Raw genomic sequence first — 19,325 nt, 5'->3', positions numbered from 1 at the left:
GTGCAGCTTGGCCACGGCCCGCGTCACCACTTCTAACAACTCCTCGTATCCTGGCGAGGGCTGATGACATTCAGTTTCCCCGAAGTCATTCTCCATGCTAAGCACATCTAGCTCCTCAGAGCCAGATCGTGCAAGCCTCTCCGGAGGATTCCCTGGACGAGGACCGGAAAAAGGCCTCAGCCGTTCCGGCACCCTCAGCGATCTCGTGTTGCGATCCCCAGGATCGGAGCCGCCGCGACGCCTCAGCGACCGCGGGGCCTGTGCCACGGGGGGAACGCATCCGACCATCCTCTAGAAAAAGAGCCGCTCGAGACCTCAGCACCTCAGCCTCACAATGGTCGTAGGCGGCCCCCTCTAGGGCTGCCTGGGCGTGCGACATTCCCAGGCATGAGACGCACATCCCATGGGTATCACCTTCCGTGATGAAACGCTCACATGGAAAGACACACTGTCAGAATCGCTTCGACATGATCTGCTTCGTCTCGACTTCAGGTAGAATGATGGAGCTTCCAAACATAGCCAGAGTGCCTGCTGAATAGAAAGAAGCTAATGTGTCCTATGTGCCGGTGTGCTTATATACCCCCTCCGGTTACGCCGTCATACACTACCATTCTAGTAACACCAATAGGATTGGAGTAGTTTCATTGATAGTTCAGCCCTGCCACGCCCAGAGGCGTTCCCCATAGTGTCGTCACCGACGCAGTTCGAGTTCCCTTGAAGGGGAACTGGATTTAGCTAGCAAACAGTGAGGTAATATTTGCTGAATTTAACAAAATGTGTATTGGATTGCATTGTGCATTGGATTGGGTTAGTATCTATTCTCTGCTCTCGAAAGAGGTAGGTCTTCAAGCAATTTTTGACAGAGTTTTAGTAGTTTTCATTGTACTGGCAGAGTCTGACTCAAATTCAAATTGCATGCACAAAGGAATTCACAGGCAAACAGTTCATGTGAAGTAAAATTACGATAAAGTACAGTATTTTCCTCTGATGTAGTGCAGTGGAAATATAAAGTATCAGAAAAAAAGAAATACCCAAATAAAGTACATCCAAAGTTGTCAGTTTATGTGTATGTTGGTGACTTCACCATGGAGATGTTACATGTAATGAGGCCGACAATCATGTTTCTGTCTCTGAATATGCGTATCGTGCGTACGTTTGTGTGTGCGCATGTGTGTGTGTGTCAGGATAATAATAACAATATAAATTGGTTTGTAATGTATGATCATTGCCCAGGAATTTGTTTTTGGAGACACTGGTGCAGACATATTGATTACCACCATAGCAACAAAAGTACATACAGGCACAACAGGACCTAGCAGTCAGCATCGAAGGATGTGTGAGTGTGTGTGTGTGTGTGTGTGTGTGTGTGTGAGAGAGAGAGTAGTGTTTTATTGCCGTGCCAACTCCTCACTTTTCAAAGGACTGGAGAGTGAGAAGGATCATGGGTGGGCCCCAAAGAGATCCTTTAGAGATGGAGACGCCACTTCAGAAAACACTCAGCCTTCACAAAATGGAGGGAGGTTGGACGCAGAGAGGGGAGTGTCGATAGAGGGTGAAGGGAAAGACTGGATATCAGATTTTCCACGGATTTAGATGATCGTGTGTGTGTGTGTGGCAGTAGTAGTGTTTGATTTGACCATTTGCCAGCTAGAGTCTGGGTGTTATTCCCTCAGCTCCAACAGCTACATGCCGAAATGCTTCCTGGTTTTAGGTTAGGTTTTTTTCCCCAGCCGCACTAAGGAGATTGTTTACCTAAGATATAGGCTCTTTTCAAAATATGTTTTGCACAAATGCTATTTACTCAACTTTGTGCCCGATGTGTTTACCTGAATAGAAGAGTTTTGTCTGTCTACCTCCTGCTCTGTCACTTTCTTTTTTCCCCTTGCTCTTTCTCGCGCTCTGCTTCACTCAGTCACACACACACACACACACACACACACTTTATACCTATTTTCACATCAGTCTCTGCGGGGCCTTCAGCCATTAATTGTGTCCCAGACTGGGACGAGAGAGAAAGTGTGGCCGGGAGTGCTGGGTGTATGTAGTAGAGAGGCAGGCAAGGCTGGGCACATGCAGCTCTCTCCGGAGGAGGAAGTCACTCTCTCATATCGCTGCCCACATCCATCCCCAGTCGTCTAAATTCACAGCTGAGTTTTCACTGTCCCTGAAGATGTTAGCCATTGGAAGTAAATAGGTTGTTTCCTTTAGGCATTTACCTCATTGTGAATAGCACAATCAGTACACGTTCTATTAAGAAGCAACAATAAGGCATTTCCTGAGCAATCCCACAATTTTATTGCAGCCTTACGATGTATTAAAAAAAAAAGGAATGTTCTAAAAATTTCTTTTTTTGGCGTGTCCCTGAACAGTGCTCCTCTGTTTGTTTCTCTACAATAGGACAACATCAAAAAAAGACAAGTTCATTGCTTTGTTTCACTTCACTCTCACTGTCCTTGATTCAGATCCTAATATTTTCCCTTCATCTGTCTTCTTTTGCTATTTTGTAATATTTCCCAGTTGTACAAGATTCAGTTGATTTGCCATATTTATTTAATTGCCATTTCTGCTCAGTTTTATTATGCAACCGTTTCCTCTGTTTGAAAGGCTGCATTAATTGCCTGACTTATATTGATGTGTTTTTTCATCAAGCCTTCCCCGGCACTGAAAAGAAAATGAAATTTTTTGAAAACAAAGTAAATAAAATTGTGTGTGAGAAATGACTCACAGTATGCAATATGTTTCTAATTTTGCTAGTATAGTAGTTTGAAGCTGCTTGGTGTAAGGAGGATGTGACTTTTTTTGCATAATGTCCAATAATATGTCTCAATATATTTGTTGCGGGGGCTTGTATTAGTCAGCAGCAGTATTAATCTCGTGAATTGTTTGGTCTCCTCAGGTGACGTCAGAGCAGCTAGTGATGCTTCTGGAGCTTCTGCTCGAGGAAGAGGAGCTGAGCGCGGCAACACTGCATGCTCTGCAGAAAACTTACAACCTGCAGAGTCAAGACGCTGAGGTAAGACCACACACACACAAATCACACATGCTCAGACAAGTCAGCATATGCATCAAAGCGCCATAATCTCCTCCGATAATAAAAAGTAGAAGGTTTCCCTCTCCTTTTCTATCCCAAGGCACACCGCTTAGTACTGTGTAGTAAATTCTGCTGTAATAGCAGCTCTCTTCTTTACAGCGACCATTACTGACTAAATCCCGCAAGTATTCGCTTCATGTTTTAGTACTGCACAAAGTTCCTTAATGGTACTATTAACAATGTTTGTGAGTGCAGCTGTATGTGTTGGCGGCTGAAGAGTTCTTTACTGTACAGCACCGCCTCTCAGTACAGAAGCATGTGTGGACAGTGTGAAAACACTATCCACGATAACCTCCATTGTTAATACATGGCATGTCTTTAAAAGAAAAAAATGTGATGCATATTTATTTATTATTTTCATTTTTTTTTTTACAAGTTCTTATTAATTATATGAGCTGTTTTGTTGGGGCAGTAATGTATATAATGGGGCTCAGATGTCCTGCTGTACAGAGCCAATTGAGAGGTTATTGTATTGAATCCAGACATCAAGTTGCATTTGAGGACATTTTTATTATTTACATTCCAAACTGAAAGTTTGCTCTAATTAAAAAATTTTAATATATTTCTGTCAGTTTATTACCTCGAAGTTCCAGTCAGTGATTGTACTTGTGTTTTTGTCCTCCGTTTGATTGTAGTAAATAACCTTGCAGGCACAAGCCGAGGCCACTCTGTGTTTGGCCTCAGGTCCAGCTTTAGTTTTAGGTCTCTTTTATTCGGACTTCCTGGCAGATGAAAGCAGATTCTCATCAGCAATTTCCAGGAAAAACTTTCAGTGTTACTGCTAAAAATACGCTGGACCATTATGCACATAGTCATGCATGGAAACACAAGCACACACGTTTTCTCACACACACACACACACACACACACACACCTGCACGCACTAAAGGCAATGGTCCTGTCCTAATGTTAGTAATTCAGAAGAAGTTAATCACCTACGACTCTCCTTATAAACGTGGCCATTTATACTCCTCTCTTTCTGGTTCCTTCTGGTCCCTTTCTGTCTCCTGGTCTGATTGTATTCATCTTCTCACTCAGCTTTGCATCCTCTTCAGAAAACTGATGACTGATCTATGTAAAAAGTTTGGAAGACTGAGTGCAGTTCAGCCTCCGCAGCTACTCACTGTTTACTTGGTTTTTCCAGAGTGGATGAATATTGGATTATAGGAGTGATTCTTCTGAAAAGCGGTTAGTAATATGTCGACTCAGAACGCATTGTGAGAGAACAAAACATGACACAGATTGTTCACCCTAAAATAGAACTGTATTATCAGTCACAGCTGCATTCAGTAAGTCTTCTGGTGCTAATTTCATACCATGTTAATGACGGACTTTCCTGATTTGCTATTTAATAAATTTTATTAATCCATTTTATAAGGCATTTCTCATTACTACATCTTAATCTGGCAATAGAAGCACAGCATGCTGTTACATATTGTTTCACCACCTGTTAGCTGCTGAACATGTCTCACTCTGAGCATCAGAGAGAAATTTATGGTGATACGCTGTGCTGTGAAAGTGATAAAGAAGCTTGCCTGTGGGTTAAAGGTGCTGTGAAGACTGGCGTGCAAGCAAAGGCTTGTGTGTGTGATCTGCGTGAGCATGTAAGCGACAGTCAAAGGAAAATATGTGGTGAACCACCGGTGTGCGTGCAGTGGGACTGCTTTGTGAGCGGTGTGAGTGACCATGAATACGTGTGTGTGAGTGCGTCTGTGAGCCGGAGCATGTGTTTGCATGTATGAGAGAGAGTGCATGACTCTGGCCCACTTCCTTTCATATGAGCCTCATGTGATGTGTGACCCAGTGTGTGCATGTATGTGTGTACGCATGTGCGTGTAGTTTTGCGAGCGCATTTATGATTTTGTGAGAGCACACACACATATGCTTGTGCATGTCGAAGGCCATCTTTCGGTCAAGCACACAGGACACATTCTGTTTCTGCCCAGGTTAGCTTTACTCCTCCAGTGACTGGAGACTTCACTGGACCACATCAAGCCTGGTTCCACCAGCCACAACATGTGGAGACAACAGAAAGAGGAAGAAGAGATATTAAGAATAAACCAAGGAGTGTCTAAGAAAGAACAGTCAACCCAAGTTTATTTGTACAGCCTTTCATCAAAATGAAAGTGTCAGTGGGCTTCACAGACTGTAGTAGTCCTCCAGTGAACAAGAAACCCCCCCTCTCCCCTCCAAAAAAACCCTCTAATGGTAAAAATTTAGAAACCTTGAGAAGGATCACAGAGGAGGGAATCACCTTCCTGGCCTAAAGCTGATGATACACAGGGCAACTTTTTGAGCAATGCTGCTGGGCAATCTTGCTAGTGGCAAGTCCGACTATGTTTTGAACGGATAGCGGCGGTGCGGGGCGGGTGGCGGAGTGGTGGGGGAAGGGGATTGCGGTAGTAATCTTTACTCATTGCCATTGACTGCAACGTTGCCCTGTACCATTGCTCTAAAAGTTGCTCTGTGTATCATCAGCTTAATACGTGCCATTGGACAAATAACAAATTAGGAAAACAATGATGGTCGTGTAATGGAGCACAGATATATGGTTGAGCGTAGAGCTGTTTTTGTTATTGGATTAGTTGATTGACAGAAAATTAATGGTCAAATGTTTTGATAGTCGTTTCATTGCTCAAATAATTTTTCGAGCAAAAATGCCAAACATTCCCTACTGCCAGCTTCGGTGCTTTTATTGTCTTACATGATATTAAATTGAATATCATGGGACACAACAAACAATTTGCAAAATGAAAATAATTCTACTACTACTAGCGCTAGCCCTAGTTGAAAGACAAGTTTACAGTAAATTTCCTCTCTTCGACCCGAAAGTTGCGTTTGGGTTTCCGATCGACAGTATGTGGTAAAGTCAAGACTACTGTAACGTTGCAACTTTGCTCCATACATGCTTCAGCGTGTCTGCCATGTTTATTAAATTCCGACTGTATGAGATGTGTCTGTTTGTTTGTCATGGCTCGTGCGAGCGCAGAGTACGTTAGTATCAGTTGCAGAATTGGTGTATGTGTCGGAATCGGTGGTGGTGGAGGGTGAAGGAGGGGCAAGGGTGCAGTAATAAATGAAGGAATGTCACTGTGTTATTGCGTGTGCTGTCAGAGAGAGGGGCCCAGCGAGAGGAAATAAAGTAAAAATGGGGGTAAGGAGAGGTGCACTAGGCAGCTGCTCAGCCCCAGGGCTCTCCCCAGGAATGTAACCCAGCGCAGGGAACAGCTGCTGGGACGATGAAGGCCAGAAGGGCAGGGCTGGCACCAGAGGGTACACATACTGTACACTCTTGTGCACACTCCCACATTCACGGATATATCCACAGACTTAACTTTGCTTTTTGTCATGTCTGCTTTGGGATTGTTGCAGCCTTCCAGAGTAAACAGAGGCAGAGAATATATGGAAAAAGGAAGATGTGAAATTTTGGTGAAAGAGGAACTAGAAAGCCCTTCTGAAACCAAGTAAACTCGTGTTTATTGAGGAGATTGCGGAGGTAATGCAAGGATTTAAATGTGGCTGTTGTAAACGGATCATTGTTCAGTGCACACACACTCACACAGTAAAAAGGTAGATCCATTGTGGCTCCTTTCAAGAATATTACCTCAAAATGAATGCCTGTACAAGCGCTGTAGAAAGGCCCAAGGCTTAAGCTGTTGAAATCGAATCAGTCACCAAAAATCCCACGCTTGGTCACTGTACTCTCCAAAGGGACTAGTTTATTATCCTGAGTGTGTGGAGATTGAAATACCCACGAAAAAAAAACTCAGCCAAGGGAAACTGTCAGGCTTTAAAGTAGTGACAGTGCTTTAAAAGATTCTTTATCTGGATTTTTTTTTTTAATCGCTCCTCTGTCTCTTTTATCATCCTCTCTCTGTCTCCTCCACAAGAGTGTATCCACGTGCACTGCGTGTGTGTCCCCCGCCTGCACACACACACACACACACACACACACACACACACAGACACACACATGCACACTCCTAGCAGATGATGAAGGATGATGGCTGAGTCAGGGACAGAGCCAGTCTCTGATCTCTCCTGTAACCGCGGCAACAGAGCTCCTATTGATCCTCTGGGAGAAAGGCCAGGCATTAGCTTTTATACACATGCACACGTACAGTAAAAACACACACCTACACACACACACACACACACACCTACACACACCTACACACACACACACACACACACACACACACACACACACACACACACACACACACACACACACACACACACACACACTGCAAACAATCACATGCACATTATCAGAGATTTAAATATAACTTTTAAACATGAACTTTAGATTGAGTCGGTTTCTTTTCTAAAACACAGTTTATGTCTTTTAATCCTCCGATTCTGGATGAATCTATTTATTGTCAGAGGAGCAGCTTCCAGCTTTGTCTTTTTTAGCTTGTCAGATGAGCTGTTTGTCTTTTGTCACTGGCATTGAGGCAAACCTGTTCACACTGTTGTGTGAGTGCACTGGCCAGAAACATAAAAATAAAATGTCTTCCAGAATGGCAACTTTTTTTAAAGAACTAGTAAATAAAAGTAATAGGTTATAAATCTGTAGCATCAACACCATTCTGCTTTTTTAGAATTGTTTTGATAGTAGTATGTATGTGTAAGAGTTCATATTGTCTGTACCGAGGGTACACATAAGCTGGTAAAACTTTCATGTGGTCAGCTCCATCAGCTTTGAATGAACAACACAAACTCTGAAATGACAAACACCGGTAACGTTATACAGCTTCAGACCTAACACTGTGGCCATTTCAAGGCTGATATGGGCAAGTGGCTTGTTCCCTTTCCTTTATTGTGTTTTATATCTTTTTTTGTGCATGTAATAGTTTTGCAAAGTGAAAAAAGCCCGAAGCCCACCCCAAAGGGAGTTCCCATCTCCCACAGAAAACACTGCTCCTGAACTGAAACCGAAAACAGCCGATTGTAGTCCAACCTTTACTAACGTAACCTATTTGCGTCACTTTGTAACACATATCAAAATGGTCGTCTAGCAGGCACACCCTCAAAAACACTGGTGGAGAAAAACACCATCCACCCACTGCCTCCTCTCACCACCACCCTCGAACGTTAAATACCCTTCAGGCAGTCAATGGACATAAAGTTTTTACCGTAATGTAGAGACAGTGCACAGTGAAAACGTTACCTATAAAAAAAAGATCAGCTTTTTAGAAATTAATAAATCACCACTCTTACTTCAGTCTATGTTGCGAAGCTGGTTCGGGAACTGGCTAGTAGTCCTTCACTAGGTACTGTGCACGCACAACTCCAAACAAAGATCACCCTAAATAAAATAATGAACCTGAAAATGAGCATAATATGACAACCTTTAAAAAACTGTGTTGGCCCATGTTGATGGTTTTGTACTTGTCATTTTTTTCCAAAAGTCAAATGTATTAATAATATAATAATATAATATTTGTGTTTCTGATTCCATTAACAGTTGTAATACTTTTTCCTCTTTTCTGGCTTCCAGGTCCGACATCGCTGGTGTGAGCTGGTGGTCAAACATGCGTACACTCAGGCTTACGGAGACGTGGAACACTTTCTGGTTCATGACCAAGTAAATACACACAACTGTTTAACATTTGTCCTGTACGATACAATGAAAGGTTGAAACGCTTTAAAAATACTGATTCAACCCGAGAGAAAATAAACTACGATTATGTATGTTTGTTCTAGGCGATGGGTGTGTATCTGTACGGGGAGCTGATGGTCCAGGAGGACCCTGAGCAGCAGACTCTGGCCAGTCGCTGCCTCTCATTGGTCCAGGAAGAAATGGACCAATCAGCACGCAGAGTGGTGGAGGAGATGGTCCTGTGACACTGGAGGTGAAGTCTCATTCTCAGTTTTCCATTCACTTGAGTGTCGACCATGCTGTGTGTCATGCCATTGTGTGTCCATGGAAATATTCTTACAGTTAAACTGATTCAAAATGGACCTAAACAGAACTTTTTCACTTTCAATTTTCTTCTTTTCCACTTTTATTTCTTTCATCATCATTTCACCTGGGCAGAAATTACATCAACAGGTCTCCTAACAAGCTCATTCAGAAATGTAAAAATATGTTTGTGTGGGTTTATAAAATAGAATCCGCAGCAATCTGCTGAGGGTTTTCAGTTCCTTCGTTTTCAGAGTTCAGTTTGAAATGAAATGCCTTTTAATTGGCAGGTGAACTTTACTTTAACCATCTGTGGAGAAAAGAACCAATAACAAATCAGTACAACGAGGCTCAGATGGGCTCAAGAAATATTACAGCAGAATTTCTCAAATATTCTGTATCATCTTCTCATTTGACATTGAGATACCAGGCTAATTATTGTGATTCTTCTTCCATTTTTTCAGCATTTCTACACAATGAAGACAATATTTCTCCAGCTCATATTTGACCTTTTAGTCTGAAATGGTGACCGTAAAAGAAAGCTTTGTGTTGGATTGATCTTGGTTTCCTCTGCACCAGCGGACAGTCCACATTTGAGTCACTTGGCTACCTATTCTTCACATTCCCCTCTGAGTCCATTGAGTGTGTGGGCGCATGTGTGTGTTTGTAGACTCAGAATGGGGCCTTTTCCGTGGTTTCACAGCAGCGCCATCAGGATGTTTTTGTCAGAGAAGGAATTTGGGAATGTGTTCCTCAAACAAACGAGAGAGGGAAGGGAGAAAAAGAGAGAGAACGGGTCAGCGAGCGCTTTCTGAGGGGCTCAGGGCAGTTTCTACTCGATGTGAGGTGATTTTTATACTGTTGACCCTGAAATTCCTTGGGTGTGTGTATGCAAAAGCACAACTATCCACAACTGAGCTTCTCGACAGTTCCCAAACAGTGAGGGGTTTATTGGCGTCACATTAAATGAAGGGAAGAGAGAAATTTACGGTTTAGACAGACAGACAAAAAGGAAAGGGAGGAAGAAAAAGAGCAGAAGGGAGGACTGGAGTGAAGACAGGTCTCTTTGAAGCTGCTGATCTTTTCATAACAGCCCTGCTATTACTGACATTAACCTTTGAATAATGACAGCAGCCAATTAAACGGATCTTGGCTTGACAATTCAACTCTAGTAACCCAACTATTCTTCAAAGGAGCTTTTAAACAATACAGTAGTACTATGGATCGGATGCTATAGTATTGTGAAGTAGGGGGCATTTTGGGGGCAAAGACAATAAACGCACTTTGTTGTTATTTGTTAAGGGTTTGACACTCAAAAATGTATCTCCTGCTAATTGGCTTTATTCGGCCTGTGTGGCTCTGTTCAATATTACTGCAAAGTCAAAAGTGACAACCGACCAATAATCCAAAACTGAAACATATGACATTTATAATGATGCAAAGCAGAGAAAAACAGCAATGCCTATTTTGGCATTTTTGCTTGAAAAATGACTTAATTAACAATTTTAATTATGGCAAGGTTATTGTGAACACTAACTACTTTAACATAGCTGGTTGTGTTTGCTTCACACTCAAAGTTAGAATCAGCTGGTGCAGATTTCTCATGTCCTGCCTTTTCATTCAAAAACATCTTCTAAAATGAGCCAGTTGTGTTATAATCTAGCCAGGCCCCAATTCAGCGAGTATAAGGTCAAACAGGGCGTCTGTGACCTTAGTCAACACAGGCTGCGTCAAGAGGTGCTGCTAAATACTTGTCCCCGTCAACGTGAGTGACTTACAGCACTAAATCCTTTTTTAGGCCGTGACCAAGCCACTACAAGACAGGCTTTTATCTTCTCACACACACACACACACACACACACACACACACACACACACACACACACACACACACACACACACACACACACACACACACACACAGACAGCTTTATGCATTTGCACAGGATGTGAAAGGCTTTCTAGACAAGTGCTTGGCATCTGGCTCAGTCCTGATAAATCTCTCTGACACACACCCTCACACACATACAGCACACACATATGTAGCGCCTATCTGTCTGTGCCCACACATCTTTTGTCATCATCCATCACTCCCTCACCACACCTCCCCCTTGGAGCCTCACTACAAGTACAGGAGGGATGAAATGAAATGGGGGGAAAAAATGAAGAAAAGAAGCAGTTAGAGATTAATGTTAAACTTTTACTATTGCTTCCCATTGGACTGAACCAAACAAGACACTCTGTAAACATCAATGGATCATGCTGGTCAGCTGAGCTCAGGTCCAGATCTCTCTCCAATTAAAATGATGGATGCACCAACCTCCTCACTGCTTTTTTCTTACTGCACTGTGGGGAAATGGACTCATGTTTTACTGCTCAGTTTGTGTTCCCCCATTGTCTTTTCTTAAGTAGAACAGCCCACCCTATACCCTTTTACACACACACACACAACACATTTCAGTGGGATTAGGCTGAGGCGGGCAGAGAGGGTTTTAAGTGAAAACAACATGTCTTTCAAGGCACACTCCTTGCTCTGCGCTTTTAAACCTAAAAAGCACAACACTTTAAAGCAGAAGGGTGGTCTCTCCCCCTTTTTCTGTTCCCCTCCCCGCTCACTCCCTCGTTCTTTTCTTCCCCCGGTACATGCCTCTGGAATCCCTCTTGATCCGCTTAATGAGGGGCATATCGCCGGGTTAGCCGAGCGTGGTGAATGGGAGAGGAGGAGAGGGGTAACCAAGGAAATAGTGTGAGAGAGAGAGGGGGAGCAAGGATCTACAGGTCTAGTCTTTCATGACTGCGCCCTGACGGCCGGCGTGAGGGAGAAGGAGAATGAAAAAGAACAAAGAAAAGTTAGATATTCTTTTCATTTCTGGGAGCTGCAGGTTAGTGCTGGACAGGAGCTGGACTTGAGGATGTAGTTGGGAGGAGGGAGGGAGGGAGAGAGGGAGGACGAAAAATAAGGGGCAGAGAGAAGATCTTGTTCTTTCATGTCTGGGCTGTGAGGGTTCCTGGCGTGCTGATTTGTGATTTATGATAAAATCACATTGCCAGGGATTACCACACAGCCCTGACCCAGCCGGCTGCCATGGCAACCATAGCCCCTCCTATACACGCACACACACACATTACACACTCCCTCTCTCTCATTAGTCCCCAAGAAACTTAAAACTAAAGAAGACATGATTATCTAAGAGTGTGTGTGATTGTGTTTGAGGAGTTGATGATTTGGAAGTGCGGAGAAGGAAAGACAGCCTGATGAGGGAGCCATAGGGTCTTGAGATGTGGGGCGTTTGGGGGGCTGTCGTAAGAGTGTGTGTGTGTGTGTGTGTGTCTGCCAGACAGGTTTTGTATCCTCTCTCCAGCCAGGCACAGAGCTTAGCTGATTGGTGAACAGTGATTGATTTCCTCTTTGTTCACAGTGGCTAAGTTCTGCACCTGAGGAGAGCATGACCCAGACAAGCAGACAAAAGGGGGCCAATGAACGGGTGTGAAAGAAAGAGAGAAAGGAAATGTTCTTTTAAGTTTTTACTGTGTGTGTGTGTGTGTGTGTTTGTGCTTTTGTGTAGCAGACTGTTAAAGTTCAATCATCTAATGTGTGTTTATACATTTCAGGCAAAGAACTCCTTCTCCCCTTCTGTCTTCGACTGTTTTCTTGCGCCTCACTTGACTGTCCTGCCTCCCCTTTTGCCTTTCTCTTCTTTCTCATTTCACTCTTCTGCTCCCGCTCTCTTTATCCTGCGTTTTCCTCCAATACGGTCTAACCACAGCCTGAATAACTCTCCTCGTGTCCAGCCTCACTTGCATGTCTGTAAAACTTTCCACTGGGAACCTCTCACTCAGTAGAATTAAAACACACGCCTCCTCACAACTTCAAGAACGCTGTGTAACATTACTAATGAGCGCCGCGCTACTCTCTCATTCTTTTTCTGTTCTTCTTTCTCATCTTTCATCTTCCATCTTCCTTCCTTGCTCTCTACTTTCACCCCTGTGCTTTTTAATAACGTAGCATAAAAGACAATCCTGCAGATGATGCCGGTTTGCACGCTCTGTAGTTCGAGCGAAGGTGAGAGCCAAGTACTTTGGGAGAGAGACTGTACTTCCAGTACTAATGAGGCCTGGGGAGACCCAGACGCTGCTTAATGCTGCTGACAGATATTTCATCAATCCGGGAGCAGTGGCCACCATTATCACCTTCATCGTCACCGTCATCCTTCATCTCCACTATTCTCTCTTACCGCAGACACTCGGTGTATCCCAAAGTTATACTAATTCTATACAGTATGTGCTACATACCTATAGTCAAAGTATATTACTTAAACAGTTAGTATACAAAAAAATCAACGTACTTCACAAATGTATACTAAAAGGAAATGACTGAATATGTGCACCAATCAATACTTAATAGTTATGTTTTTGTTTTTACCAGCAACCGCAATTAATTTTAATTTCTTTCTAGCTGCGTGCAGCTCCATTTCCATAGTGCATTGCATTGTGGGAGAATAGTGTCTAATGACAGCACACTCAAAAATAGATGTGTTTAGTATGACCAAAATACATACCAAGCAGGACATATTACAGTTGACATTTCAACTTGTCAGTTCTCGTTTGCTGGACAAACCATGTAACTGCAACACGGTCTTAAAATTACCTCAAACCCAATTTGGCATTTCTGTAATGCAATTTCCTGTTACTTATCGGGCGACATATATACCAATATCGACAATCGCTAATATCATCCAATTATATTGGCCTGGATGATTTATTGGTCAGTACAGTAGCTCTACCTAGCGCCAGCAGTCGGTAGCTAGCCTGGCTCTGTCCATAGGTAACAAAATCTTGCTACCAGCTTAAATTAATTAACTAACACTCTATATCATCTTTGTTTTATCTTTACAAAAGTGTAAAAACAACGAGTTACAGGAGGGATATGTGCTGGACTATTTCTTGGCCCGAGTGCAGTGACTGTTGTCGTTCTTCTCGTGTAACGCTCAACATGAAAGCATGCAGGGAATGTCAAACTATTCCTTTAACTGAACGTTCTAGTTGAGGCAGGGTAACTCGTTAAAATAGCTTAACAGGGCCTGCAGCAAACCAGTTTTCAAAAATTACCCTTTAAGTTCTTAAAGGGCTTCAGGTTTTAGACCTCACATCACTTTGGCAGAGAAAAGTGCCGTCCGTCCCTGGCTGATATGTATTGATTTCTGATCTAATCTCAGCTTGAAGATGCAGAGATCCATAAAGCAGATAGATTCTCACAGAACACTTTCACACTGTGAAGGAAAAGAAGACTGAGGCGTCATAAGATGGAAATCTTGCAGCAATTTTAGAGCTTTCCATCATTTAGGGACGTCAGTTTTACTTTATTAGGACAATTTAGTATTTCTACCGTGGATTTACTGGGCGGCAAGTTTCTATTGTTTTTTCTCAGATAGGAGAAACAAAGGGCTGTGATCCTGCTAAACACCCACTGATAACAAGAAAAGTAGGAATTTTCAACTGGGTTTCACCACCCGCTTTGTTTCTAGCATTACAGAGTGTACAGAGAGAGGGTTCCCAAATCAGTCAAGACAAAAGGAAAAAAAACAAAAACAAGGACAGACTTTTTTAGCAATATGAGGTTTATCATGCAAGTTTCTATTCACTGCCAACACAATTATCAATAAATCTCAGTCTGTCTCACATGTCCCAAGAAAAATATATTTGTCTTGGAACGGTTATAAACAAGCTCTATTTGCATCTTCCTACCAAACAGAAAAAGCTCCTTCTAAATACACTCATCAGCTAACACCCAAGCTGTCAATAACTGCAGCTGGACTACATGCAACGAATAACTCATTTATGGCTTTAAAGTTTAAAATACTGAGCCACAGCAACTTACTGTATAACCTTTGCTATAATACCAGCTAGTTGTAATGCCAAATGCCGATCGCTCCCTAATCAAAACAGTGACAGATGGCTGAAAATGTATTTCAGTACTGGTCAGTCTTTTTTTGGCAATCAGAATGTGAGCCGCGAGGAGGTATTATAGCGCTCTATATTCACGACGACAAAATGGCGACTAAACGAGGACAGATGTGTGAATTAGAAATGAGGGCCATGTGGAGCCTGCCATTTTTAGACCTATATTTAGGGCCTGTTAAAAGAGTAATGACCATCAAAGGCCTGTAAAAAGAGAGGAATTACCATCAGAGCGCGTATCTAAAAGGTGATTTATTACACTCTAATGGGAGGGAAATGGTGCTCTGCACATCAAAAGGACAAAGCAACATTGTATAAAGACACCAAAAATAAACGTACTCGGCCCACACGACCCACGCCGCCTTCTCTTCATGCAACTAAACTTTGTCTGATTGTCTGTTTTAATGTCGGGTAGGGAGCTGTTTTATTTGACTGTATTTCAAAGTATATGTTGGCAACTTTCTCAATTTTAAGTAATGCATCATGCTCCTCACAGAAGGTGGTGGAATGTGTTATTGATGGATTTATAGATTTTTATGATCGGACTCCTGAATAGTCTCATACCCTTTTTTTTTTTTTAACGCCAAGGTATCAATGATTTTGGGTAGCTCCCACCATCCAGCAGTGGTCTTGCTGACGCTGCGGTGGGGAGGTTTCTACAGTGTCAGCCACACCTTTCACCAGCTACTCACATCCAACAATCTCAACAGTTTAATGTGAACCTAGTGTGGTTTCTTGTGGGTTTGGCAAAGCGGAACGCTGCCTGACATGCAGCCTGAGTTGGCATTGCTTTTTGCTTCATTACAGACACTGCATCAAAAAAAAACAAGAAGAAGGGAAAGAATGTGTGTTCATAGGCTGCCAGTGCTTCATATGACAGAGAGAACAGAGATCTGGGCTTGGCTTCCTGTGCCTACTGAGCTGATAATCAGTCCTATGGAACCACTGGCTCAGTTCAGCAGGAACAGGAGTCCAGTCCACTCACCATCGAACCAGAACAAACTAGCACTGGTGTCAACAGACACATCCTTCCCTTTAAAAAGACTGCATACAAGAGCTGCTGTTCTATTACACAATGGAGTAGTGAGGGATTTTCCCCCCAAGATTCAAAGAATCATTACATCCATGGTTGTACCACACCACCTGTGCACTGGTGTCTGATGAATTGCACTATATTTTAAGAAAATACTACTGAATTTTATTAATTTAAGGCATTTCAGAGAACTTTCAAAGTTCAAGGAATATAATTATTTACAAAAACACATCTATTATGATGGTTTTGGAAGATAAAGCTATTGCTGAAACACTTGGTCCATTAATTAATTATGTAATTGCCAGAAAATTTTGATAATTGATAAATCATTGTGAGGAATTGCTGTTTTTGTCTGTTTAATGTGACTGTAAAAGGAATATCTTTGGGTTTTGAACTGCTGAACTCACAAAACAAGCAATTTAAAGATGTCCCTTTAGTTTTCTGGGAAATTATAATGGACACTTTTACTATTTTCTAACATTTTATGGACTAAAAAATTGTTATTGTTGTCACTGTTATTGCAGTCCTACATTTATGTATTCATATATATCAGCAGATTAATGTTTGCAGTAAGATGTTAGAAATAGTGTCAGCATTACATAGTTTGTCCACTAGAGGGAACAGGCAAGTTTATTTTTCAACTCGTGAAATCTTTAGTAACCAAATTTAAGAGAGATCAAAGATTTTCATATTCTCAAATACTGGTATCTGCCTCAAAAACCCAGCATTGTCAGGTTGTGGGTTATTTGTCTGGACTGAACACATCATTCTGTGTTTGCCTTCACATCAGGTAGATGCCAACAGTTTACCCAGAGGAGATCTAACAAATGTTCTGTAATGCTCCAATATGTACGTATCTTTCTCTTCCAGGTTGCTGACTACAAGCGGAGATGACAGGAGTCTGGCATGAGGGTCCAGCACTTACCTCCTCTTCCTCTGTACGAGAGGGGACCCTGCAGAATCGCTCACCAGAAGGCAGTGCTCTTATTCTACAGCCAAGGACAACTGGCAAGGTTTAGAGCGCAGCAGTACTGTTCATTCAAGTCTGAAGAAATGGCTTGTGTGTGTGAACCAGTAACGATACAAACTGTTCCTAGTGGGAAAACAATGTTGTTGACAACATTATTGCTGTAGTAAGAGAAGAATTACATCATTTCACCTGTTTTCAGATAGCCGGCTGATGGGAAAAGAGAGATTTCTGCACCTCCATCCATGTTGAAGAGCCCGAGCTTGTGTGCGCGCGCGCGCGTGTGTGTGTCCACGTCTGTGTGTGTGTGTGTGTGTCCACGTCTGTTTAGTCTAAAGCCATGATCTGCTTCTCCAGAGTTTAGACTGGAAATAGTCTCAGGCAAATCATGTTTTTCTACATAAAAAATGACTTCACTCTGGTCTGTAACAACACTGGAAAATGTACAACCAGGGCATTTCTACATGTGTAAATTATGGTTTTACAACTGCTGTGTGAAAAAATAATGGTTAACATTTTTTTTCTGAGCAATTTTAAGTGTGTTGTCAAAATAAAATCTCTTCTAAAAATAAATGCATGACTTCTCTTTAAGCTTATTCCCTCACTGAGGGAGCAAGACCTGAGCATCAGTCAGTGCCTCACGCGTATTTTACTGATTTTATATGCACTAGGTACAAATATCACAGCCAGATTGTCATTTCATACCTGTAGTACTGAATTAAACATTGGCTGCGTGTTCATTAAAAAAATAGGTTGAGTTAAATCCAAGTATATTTTTTGGTTTCACAAACCCAGTGAAGAAAATTGGATGCTAGATTTCTGTATTAGAAAAGGTTCCTGCTCAGGTTACTAATGTGTGATGCTACAGTGTTCCTACCAGATAGGTGTTGGTTCCATTGGCTGCAATATACTGATCAATAAGAACAACATCTTTCTGCTCTGGTCAAATGATGGGCAAGGGGAGGACAATTTTGCAGAGACTATCAAAATACATATTCAATCATTAAAACAATCAATTTGACCTCATTACGTTTCTTGAATAAGGATTGCAGCGTGGAACTTCAGTAAGTATTAGCCCACCTTTTAATTTTAAGGGTGGAAAACTATTCCACACACAAATCACAGTATGTAACGTACATCATGTACCAAATTCTAAACAAAATATCAATGATCCTGAATGAAAAATCACTTTTGCTTAGACTTTAAAAAAATGCAGTACGCATTAATATTTTTGTACAACTTCAGCAGAAGTCATAAATAATGTAAATGTTAGACTCCAGGGGTCATTTTAAAACTATGGGATCAAACACAAAAAGGACAGATTCAATCTTCATCTTTAAAAATAATGAAGCAACAGAAAATGTAATTTTTTCTATTTCATCATATACTCATGTTTTTCATAGAACAAATAGTTATTATACAAAGATAACTGGCTTTTGGTTTTCTTGTCCTGCAAACTTAATGTCTTTCAGTCAGCATCTGTAGCGTGAAGGACTTATATTGTGAGACAATTCGATGAGTGGGAGGACTCCGACATGTTGTACGAGCTGCTGCCTCTTTGCAGTGAGATCTGTCACTGCTCAAGTGTCCTCGTGGGCCTTGTAGTCGTGTTATGTGTGTGCGTATAATTGTAGCCGCTCCACATAATCTGTCCTCCCCGTGCTGTTTTTGACACACTCCTGTCATTGTACCGCAGCATATCTACACAAGAGTGTGTCTATTTGTAATTCTGCAAAAGTGTCCTGAAAATACCCCGAGGGGGGAGGGGTTTACTCAGCAGAGCTTGATGCTGCATGCATATGTGTTAGTGTGTTTTGAAGTGCCTTGATCCTGAGATGAACTCTGTTAGCGTCGCTTGATGAGCAGCTTCCTTCGTTTAGTCTGAGCTCCAGTGAACTGAGAACACACGCTGCTTCATCAGCCAGAGCGGACCCATCCACCACCTGGACCGACACACACACACACACACACAAAGACAAGAACATATTGCTTGGAATGTGGCCAAAAGGCTTTACCAGCAAAAGCAAACCTGGTATCTGAAAAGGCATTCTTTCAAAAAGAAAAGGGACTCATTATTTGTGATCTATTATGATGTAAAATTCAACAGCACAGTAGATAATTCTAGATATGTGCTTTAAATTAAACTTCCAGGAATTGAGGTCATGCATGTGAGTTTCATAATATATTTAAATAATTACAGAGCCATTCAACATCCAAATATCAAACTGTGGTGTACATGGAATGAGAGATTTTGGATAAAAGAACCTCTAAGAATCAAAGTCTGAGTAATACTTGATGCAGAATTCAGTTCTGTCAGAAACAAACTAAGCATAAAACACCTGTTCAAAGTGTGAGTATTGTTATGCAT

The 19,325-nt window shown here is 42.0% G+C and overlaps 2 protein-coding genes across 8 annotated transcripts in view; one reads left to right on the top strand and one right to left on the bottom strand.

Moving 5' to 3' along the window:
* LOC119891224 (aminopeptidase O (putative)) overlaps positions 1–17,530 on the top strand; it is an 81,863-nt gene extending 64,333 nt beyond the window's left edge. For all 7 annotated transcript variants that reach the window (XM_038702604.1, XM_038702606.1, XM_038702605.1 and 4 more), the window contains 4 exons: positions 2,897–3,013; positions 8,595–8,681; positions 8,801–8,949; positions 16,861–17,530. In XM_038702604.1, coding sequence (XP_038558532.1) covers positions 2,897–3,013; positions 8,595–8,681; positions 8,801–8,941 — 345 coding nt within the window. In that variant the 3' untranslated portion in view covers positions 8,942–8,949; positions 16,861–17,530. The remainder of the gene's footprint in view (positions 1–2,896; positions 3,014–8,594; positions 8,682–8,800; positions 8,950–16,860) is intronic.
* Positions 17,531–18,021: 491 nt separating this feature from the next.
* Positions 18,022–19,325, bottom strand: part of fancc (FA complementation group C) — a 49,283-nt gene continuing 47,979 nt past the window's right edge. The window contains exon 15 of the mRNA XM_038702612.1: positions 18,022–18,900. Within this exon, the coding sequence (XP_038558540.1) occupies positions 18,727–18,900 (174 nt within the window). The 3' untranslated portion in view covers positions 18,022–18,726. The remainder of the gene's footprint in view (positions 18,901–19,325) is intronic.

This window comes from Micropterus salmoides, unplaced genomic scaffold (genome assembly GCF_014851395.1).
Source record: "Micropterus salmoides isolate LMB-PRFRI ecotype aquatic unplaced genomic scaffold, ASM1485139v1 Ms_hic_scaffold_7, whole genome shotgun sequence".
NCBI lineage: Eukaryota > Metazoa > Chordata > Actinopteri > Centrarchiformes > Centrarchidae > Micropterus > Micropterus salmoides.
This window is presented reverse-complemented; position numbering and strand designations above follow the sequence as displayed.